Source organism: Pseudoliparis swirei, chromosome 12 (assembly GCF_029220125.1).
Source record: "Pseudoliparis swirei isolate HS2019 ecotype Mariana Trench chromosome 12, NWPU_hadal_v1, whole genome shotgun sequence".
NCBI classification, from domain to species: Eukaryota; Metazoa; Chordata; class Actinopteri; order Perciformes; family Liparidae; genus Pseudoliparis; species Pseudoliparis swirei.
Genome location: NC_079399.1, coordinates 14004023 through 14012827, shown reverse-complemented (window position 1 = coordinate 14012827; position 8805 = coordinate 14004023). Strand labels below are relative to the sequence as shown.

Sequence of the window (8805 nt, the reverse complement as noted above, 5' to 3'; positions counted from 1 at the left end):
ATTCGATCGACCAATCACTGTCAAGCTCAAGATTTACTTGCCAATGATGAGGCATGAAGGACGACCCATGATCTACTTTTGTGACCTTCAATTTATAATCAATCATTTAAATGGTTGCCGATTATTTTAGTGGTTTTTTCATGAACTAATGTATTGATTAACGAATTGTTTAAGCAATTGTGGTGGAATATAACCATATATATATATATCTTATATATTGTTTTTTACATTTTATACTTCTATTCCACTATATTTTTGGGTAAAATGTTGTACATTTTATTCTTCTACTCCACTAATAATAGCTTTAGTTACTTACGTTCCAGATTTATATGATGATGTATTTATTTTAGGGTTAAGATATCCAACAACAAGTAATGAAAATAAACACTTTTTCCAGCTACAACAATAAAGTGATCTACGTATTTATAAATCAATAATTAGAATAATATGAATAACAATAATGAACGACATTCTGAAATAGGTAATTCTGCACGAGTATTATTATTCAAGTATCTGTTGATGTGTTGATGGTAATACTTTCGTACATGTATTTACTAAGTAATATTTTTAATACATGACTTATACCAGAGTCTGTAGCATTGCTAGAGTTAAAGACCTGAGCAACTCTCCCCTGACCGCTACAAGCTAATTACGTCCTCTTTCTCACCTGTTCGCAACTGAATGAAGTGCGGTCAAGAGAGTCGGATAAGGACCTTACATCGTGCTGACATATTGCCGTAGCATAACATGTTGTGTTTTGTATTCTAATTTATATCTATTAATTTTATAAAAGCTAAAAGATTTACGATAATGTCGTAATAATGTACGCCCAATTGAGCTTTTAAATACAAGCAGACATGTCGCTACTAATCGTGTTATTTCTTTCAGGCATTATTTTGTTCAGCTATCCAATTGGTGGGTCCTCGAGAGCGTACTACAGCGCTTCCGAGGCTCGCCGATCGTTTGACAGAGAAAAGGTGTCGGCAAAGACATAGCTCCAACACAGGTAAGCTTCAGCCGAGCTATCGCTTCTGAAAACACAATGAGAAAGAGAGAAGACAAGCAGCGAGCTCAGTGGAGACGTTTCTCCTCCCCGAGCATGACGGGCTGGATGACAGTCGAAAGGAAACGTCAACGTTAGGCTAACGAGTAGCTTTTCTAGCTTGGACGTTTGCCTCCAGCTTCATCGTTTCGCTGTTCTGATCGTTTCAGAAATGTGTTTTTATGTATTGTTGTAAACGTTACTCTGCAGAACCGAATCCCGAATCGACAGTAGACAGCTGGCAGACAGTTCTGATCCTGTTCGACTCTCGTGATCCTGTATTTCGGTCTCTGTCATTCGCCTGGAGAGGAATCTAGGTGAAGGTTCAGAGCCCGTGCTGGGCTGGGTGACCGTCAACTGCTGTGTGTCGCACATAATAAATACAACATGGAGCAGAAGACATATATTCTTTGTATATTATATACGTTATAGCCGGTAGAGCTCTTTAAGTTTAAAAAAAAATAGTGTTTAGATATGTAATATGGGTAAATGGTGAATACGGAACAGAGGAGAGCCTCTTAACAAACAGTGAAATGCTCTTTATTGTGAGTGAAACACAACAGTATAAGAATATTAAAATACAAAATACAGGTCCTGAGAATCATTAATAAAACTATCAGAAAAAGTACTCATTATGCAGAATGGTTCTAAATACATTATTTTAGTTTTCATCACCAATGAATACATGTAAGAGCTTTTTTAATGTTGCAGTTGGTAATTGTGGAGCTGATATTATGTGACTATACTGAGTATATGTGTAGCATAGTTGATATCTGTGGTAGCGCTTGTCTCTCTCTTCATCAGCTGGTGTTCTCACAACACTGCAAATGGTTGAATGACCGTTTATTGTGTCTGGTGTGATTCAGACTTAAGGCCGGCCAGGTGACCTTTGGCCTGCAGAGTTAGATCCTCTATTACACGAGAGGCTTTGTAGTGTAGTTGTACGCCTCTCCAGCAGGGATGCCCCCTCCTTGAACACTTGTAATGTAAAAACAGTTATACAAATTTTCCCATTCATGAAGTGCTGCAATAAGTTGACATGTTCAATTTGGGTTGAAGCTGTTTGAGAAGGGCGTCTCCGATATTCAGCCTCACTGATATAAATGAGTTCTACATATTGTAAATATTACATTATCTTGTAGTTTGCAGTCCAGTTTAAATATAATTGTTTCTGCCTGAGAAAAACAATACTATTAAACCAGAAAGTATTACAATAAAACAAAATGCTCTGAATGTTATGCATGGCCACGAACTTTAAATAAAAATGCTTTTATCAGCATTCTGTTTAAAACTTTGCACTAACAATTAACGTTTCTTTCTCTGCAGAACAAAATGGCGTCGATGTTGCTGAGCACAATGCGGAGCTGCTCTGTCAGCCCTTCCTGGGCAGGGCGGTTGGGTAAGTTTCTTTTAATAAAGTTGTTTGTTTTACAGATTAACACATTAACACACAACCATTAGGTAAATGTACGAAATTAGAGAATAGTTGATCTGTCATAAGGAATACACAGTATATAATACTCGTATCAGTATTCATAACATCTGATGCCATATTAGTACTTTTTACTCTAATTTGTGATCAAGTCTAACGTACAGACACCTGTTGCTTTACATACCTGCTGCTACAGCATTGCTATCTGCTCATGTCATTGTATACTATATACTGTTCATCATTGGAGGTGTTTGGGGAAGTACTTGAGGTGATTGAGACTGAGGAATGATTTCCTGTGTGTGTGTGTGTGTGTGTGTGTGTCTCAGGGGCTCGCTCTCTCAGTACGACGGCCCAGCTTCACGCTCAGAGTAAGTCATCACTCTCAAGTTATATCATGTACATTCAAATGCTAATCCAGACCATAGTCTTCATAGGGGACATCACAATGTTTTCAAATGAGACTCCAGAGCCTAAAACTATCGTCTAGGAGAGAAAAAGACCTTGAGATGATGCTCATGATTGAGTCCTCAGGTCAGCTCGTCTCTATCCGAGTCCGACTGCCTCCCTTTCCTTTCAGTTCAGACAAAGAGCAAGAAGACACTGGCTCGGCCCGGTGTGAAGAACGTCGTTCTGGTGGAAGGAGTCCGAACCCCTTTCCTGCTGTCTGGAACCACGTAGGTCTTTCTTCTTATTACCAAGTTCACTGGCTGGACTCTCTGGCCATGCATACCTTCAGCAAGAAGGAAAGCCTGTCTTCTACTGATTTTATACCTTTTTATCTTGTTTCTTTGTTGACAGATATGCTGACCTAATGCCCCATGACTTGGCCAGAGCAGCTCTGCAGTAAGTGTGTCCTTATGTTGTTTTATGTATCGAATGGTGTGATTACACTAACATCTTCACCATCAGAGTTTTTATTAACACAATAAATCAAAGTGAAATGTGTACACGTCCGTTCGGTGTTGTCGTAAACCTGTTTCTCAAACTGAGAATCTTTATGGATGAAAAGAGTTTTAAAAAATGTTCCTTTTTGATTTTCCTAGGGGTCTGCTGCAGAGGACGGGTTTACCCAAAGATGCTGTAGACTACATCATCTATGGAACGGTCATCCAGGAGGTCAAAACCAGCAATGTGGCAAGAGAGGTATCATCAAACATCCACAAAGTGGCGATAGTCTCTAGAGCTTCACGTGCGCTGCATATGTTTTAAGGACTCTCTTTAAGTCTAGATCCGAAGACTTGTCCTGTGATTTCAGGCGGCACTGGGTGCAGGCTTCTCTGACAAGATCCCAGCTCACACCGTCACCATGGCCTGCATCTCCTCGAACCAGGCAATGACCACAGGTAGGTCAGGGAAAGAAATGTCCACACCATGCACATGCTATATATTATGCTATATATTATGGGCTTTTTTTAGACTCGGAGGAAACTGGACCACTTAGTCCAACATTTTAGCTGAAAAAACATTGATATTTGATGTTATCGATATGAAATAGAAGTAAGAAAAATAAATTTCAATAACAACATTTTAAAAAACTCCCCATGGCATGTTGAAGACGAGGAATTGTAAACACAAACAAAAGTTTTACATCACAGCAGGAGGCTGAAATCAGATGTGTGTACTCATTACATTAAGCACGCTAGGGAAACAAACAGGGACGCACATGTTTGTTTTTGCTTTGTTTGACGTCTTTGTTTGTCTCCCTCTGCCCTCCTTCCCTCCAGGTGTCGGTCTGATTGCTGCAGGCCAGTGTGACTCCATCGTTGCAGGAGGGGTGGAGTTCATGTCTGATGTTCCTATCCGCCATAGCCGTAAGATGAGGAAGACCATGCTGTCCCTCAGCAGGGCGAAGACCCTCGGCCAGAGGCTCGGTCTGATTGGCAGCATCCGACTGGCACATCTCTCCCCAGAGGTAGATACTCACTTTAAATCTAGCAGCTTTTTTAATTGTGCTAAATGTATTCTATTCTTGGACCTTTAACTTGCACTATAGTATTTCCTCCTGTAACGTGTGTGTGTGTCTGTGTGTGTGTGTGTGTGTGTGTGTGTAGCTTCCCGCTGTGGCGGAGTTCTCCACGGCTGAAACGATGGGCCACAGTGCTGATCGTCTGGCTGCTGCGTTCGGCGTCACCAGACTGGAGCAGGATGAGTTCTCCGTGCGCTCACACACTCTGGCCAAAAAGGCCCAGGACGCCGGGCTGCTGCAGGACGTCATCTCCTTCAAAGTGCCGGGTAACACACATTCATTTTGTGTAAGAGATGCAGATGATTGTATGCAGCTGCAAGAAGTGTACCGCTGCCATGTTTCACATGTAATTGGATGTAGTTGGTAATCCAGTCGGACATATCTGGTAGATATGACGATGTCACGTTGTTGCCACCAGCACCAAGACAGGAAGACGAGTATCTTCATGACGTTATGACTGTATAGAGCTTATTTACTGAAATGTTTACATAAAGTTCAATTATAAAGCATTGATTCATAGAAAACTGGAAATATATATATATTTTTAAAGGCATTATTTTATGATTTACTTGTTGACTATATATTTTTGTCTTCAACAGGTCGTGATATTGTGTCCAAGGACAACGGTATCCGCGTATCCTCCATGGAGCAAATGGGAAAACTAAAGGCCGCCTTCATTAAACCTCACGGCACGGTCACCGCCGCCAACTCCTCCTTCCTGGTACACACACATACACACACACACACACACACACTCGGATCAATAACACCCTCAGAATAGATATACTTTTTTGTCTCTGTGTGTATTTTTTGTTTTTTTGCTCAAGCGCGGACCTTAAATGAGCCGCTTTGTGTCCTCAGACTGACGGTGCCTCTGCTGTGCTCATCATGTCTGAAGAGAAAGCTCTGGCGATGGGTTACAAGCCCAAAGCCTACCTCAGGTATCTGACCCCTCTCGCTTTGTTAGAGCCGCCTCAATGTCCCCCGACGATGCTCTTTCAGATGTGCTGATCGTATTGTGTTTGCATCCTGGCAGAGACTTTGTCTACGTGTCCCAGGACCCCAAAGATCAGCTGCTTTTGGGGTGAGTCCATCGGTGACTTATGATTGAGCAGAAATGGCAACTTGCTTATTGTATTTGAAGTTCCTTTTATATTCTCATTATTTTTTTTATTTGCAAAACGGGTTTTTCGTACCATATTTGACGGAATTGTGTGTGTTTTAACCTACTTTTACATTTGTGTTTGTAGGCAAAGAAAATTTTAATTTTGAGGTGGATTGTTTTTTGAAGACCAGCAGTGTGACTCTGCCCTGTTTTCACTCTTGCAGGCCAACGTACGGCACACCGAAGGTCCTGGAACGGGCCGGCTTGACCATGAGTGACATCGACGTCTTTGAGTTCCACGAGGCCTTCGCAGTAAGTTAGACGGGGGAAGGAAGGCGCATGAGCTTTTATTGTGGCGGGTGAATGTTTCCTGTTTATTGCCAAGATATTTTAAGTTTAACTAGAATGTCAAATGTCAAACCTGGAGCACAGTTTGAGTCCAATTCATATCCATGAACCTTTGAATCTGTATAAATCGATGTGTCTGATATCTTTGGTCAATCTGTGGATGTATTTGTGTGTTTTCAGGGCCAGATAATGGCAAATCTGAAGGCTATGGACTCAGATTGGTTTGGTCAGACATACCTGGGCAAGAAATCAAAGGTAAAGATGGCTATAATATATAAATACCTGTTTGTTTGTTTGTTTTTATGAAGAAAAAAAATGTCATCATATCAAACTCAAATTTTAAAGTTTGTATGACAGAAACAAGCAGACTTTCTCTTATGATGCCCAAAACTAGTTTTAGTTGTTAATACCTCCACCCTTTCCACTTTGTCTCTTTTATATAAAAAGTTTTAATGTTGTTTTGCTGTTTTTTAATGAAAGAAAACAAGTTATTTGTGTTTTTATGTGGTGAAACTCTGACGCTGCTAGGACCTCCTTAACAATGCGATTCAAACTCTCAATGGGATTATCCATTATACAAATGTATATGTATATATACTGTACATAATTATGTTTTTCAAAAGTACAAATACATATTTCTAACAATAATGTCGGAAATTAGGTACAAAATTAATGCAAATTTGTGAGGAAATCTTGAAATAGTTTTTAATTATTTACCTGACCTTTTAACCTTGGCAGTCCCCACCTCTCTGGATGCTGAATGTAGATCGTACACAAAGAAATGCTGGTGTGAATATCAGCCCTAACCACAAGTCCTTTGCATGTCCGTGTGCAGGTGGGAGCTCCTCCCATGGAGAAGTTCAACCTGTGGGGAGGCTCTTTGTCTTTGGGTCATCCGTTCGGTGCCACCGGCTGCAGGCTGGTGACCACAGTCGCTCACCGGCTGCAGAAGGAGGGGGGCCAGTACGGCCTGGTGGCGGCGTGTGCTGCTGGAGGACAGGTGAGTACTGGTCGACGAGTGCGAGCTCGCAGTCACACAGACCTCTGTTCGTTTGAATTAGCTTCACAATGTTAAGCGTTTGTTTGAAGAGCGTAACAATATATATATTTATATATATAAATTAGGGCTGTGAAATGATTAAACATTTTAATCAGGTTAATCAGGGTTTATTAATCATATATACATATATATTACTCTCTCAAGACAGGCAGAGGCAGAGAAGAGGAGAGAGTTGTTGTGGGGGCATTTTTTTTTTTTTTTTTCGCGCGCGCGGCGCGGCATCGCATGCTGGCGTGCGGCGGACGGAGATCGCCGTCGTTACGCGACACGACATGACATGCTGCTTGCTGGCTCTCGAACAAACACAACAACAGGAGGATTGGAAGCTCATTCATATGCTGCGCGTTTAAAAAAAAAAACTAATTAATCCTGTAATTTAATTAACTGAGTTAACGCGTTATTTTTCACAGCACTAATATAAATATATATATATATATATAATGATCTTTCCAATTCTGTTTGTTTTTCCTGACGAGTGTGTATTCTTGTGTTTTTCTAGGGTCATGCCATGGTGATCGAGGCCTACCCGCAGTAAAACAGCACCTGATCTTCAGGTTCATCATGACAGCAACGCCACACACACATACACACACACACACACACACCACACACACTAAAATCTGGACAACCAAGTGTACATACTAGCGCCACTTTGCCTTCATCAGACAAGAGCTGGATACAGTATGCAAGTGTGTTTTAGGAATCTTGTGTAAATTCAACTTCGCCGAAAGGTTAAATTACAGCAGAATGTTGTCGAGAAAAGTTGCGGATGATTTGTGGACTGAGGTTCATCATCTCTGCGTTGTCACTGAGTCGAATGTAACATAGCAAAGTTTAAGCACTCAGAGGAGAGACAGATCCTAATGTTTATATATGCTGTAATAATATTTTTTTTCTTATGAACTGTTGGAATTAAAGGTGTGATTATAACAACACTTGACACTCGTTTCTGGGTCTGCTATTTCTTTCCTTTTGTAAAAAGCAGCCACTGTTAATTGTATTATTCACATCGGGGCTTTGTGGGTATTAGGAACAGAAATGCCACTGGCCCCGGCTTTTAAAATGTGAATATATGATGTTTATTCTTCGAGTGGAGACTTAATATCCTTGGGTTTTGGACTGTTGCACCAGAAAAAAATGGACATTGATATATTTTGTTGACACATCTGAACAAACATTTACAAATATGAGAGTGATGTTATTGTGATGGCTTTTTCACTATTCACTGGCAATGTATAGACAACCATTAATCCAAATATTATTGGCAAATTTCACGAGAAAATAAATTGTGGAAAAAGAAATAAAGCCCATAAAAACATGATTTGATCAGATTTGGCAATATTAATTATTTTATATTTTCCTGCTAATAGGAAGCTGATTCATATGAATAAAAAGATGTTGCGTAAACTGATGGTAATCTAACTATTCACCCTGATGAAGATACTTAGAGTTGGGCCTTCACATTTACATTCACGTAGTTCTGTTTCCAGTAGCTCCTCCTGAACGGTTGGTGTACACAACCCAGCCATTCAGTGCTATCGTCTCTCTTCAAACTGATTGATGGAGGACAACAACTTCAAGTGCTGTTGATGGAGCATGTGTAATTCAGCGGGGACTGGGACTAGTGCACGGGAAAAGATCAACGTATAGTAAGCTTTGAGCTTCAGATAACAACAATGACTTTGGGGGTGGGGGTATACAGTCTACTCTTTTTTTTCTTTTACTCATAAAAAAAAAGAAGGTGCATTTCCAAAATATTTTTGGGTTTTGCATTTGCATCCCGACCTCTTTACCAAGACGTGTCACAGCAGTCGACCCACGGTGGATCCCTGCGCGTTTAATTGATGCTGAA

The 8805-nt window shown here is 40.5% G+C and overlaps 1 protein-coding gene across 1 annotated transcript; it reads left to right on the top strand.

The window, feature by feature from the left end:
* The first annotated feature begins 924 nt into the window (after positions 1-924).
* On the top strand, positions 925-7893 carry hadhb (hydroxyacyl-CoA dehydrogenase trifunctional multienzyme complex subunit beta). Its single transcript, XM_056428821.1, has 16 exons — positions 925-1006; positions 2369-2441; positions 2801-2842; positions 3052-3148; positions 3273-3317; positions 3518-3617; positions 3730-3817; positions 4199-4386; positions 4526-4706; positions 5040-5161; positions 5302-5381; positions 5477-5524; positions 5770-5857; positions 6074-6148; positions 6729-6893; positions 7453-7893. The coding sequence occupies exons 2-16, from the start codon at positions 2375-2377 to the stop codon at positions 7486-7488; spliced, it is 1422 nt and encodes a 473-aa protein (XP_056284796.1). The 5' UTR covers positions 925-1006; positions 2369-2374; the 3' UTR covers positions 7489-7893.
* Positions 7894-8805: the final 912 nt, after the last annotated feature.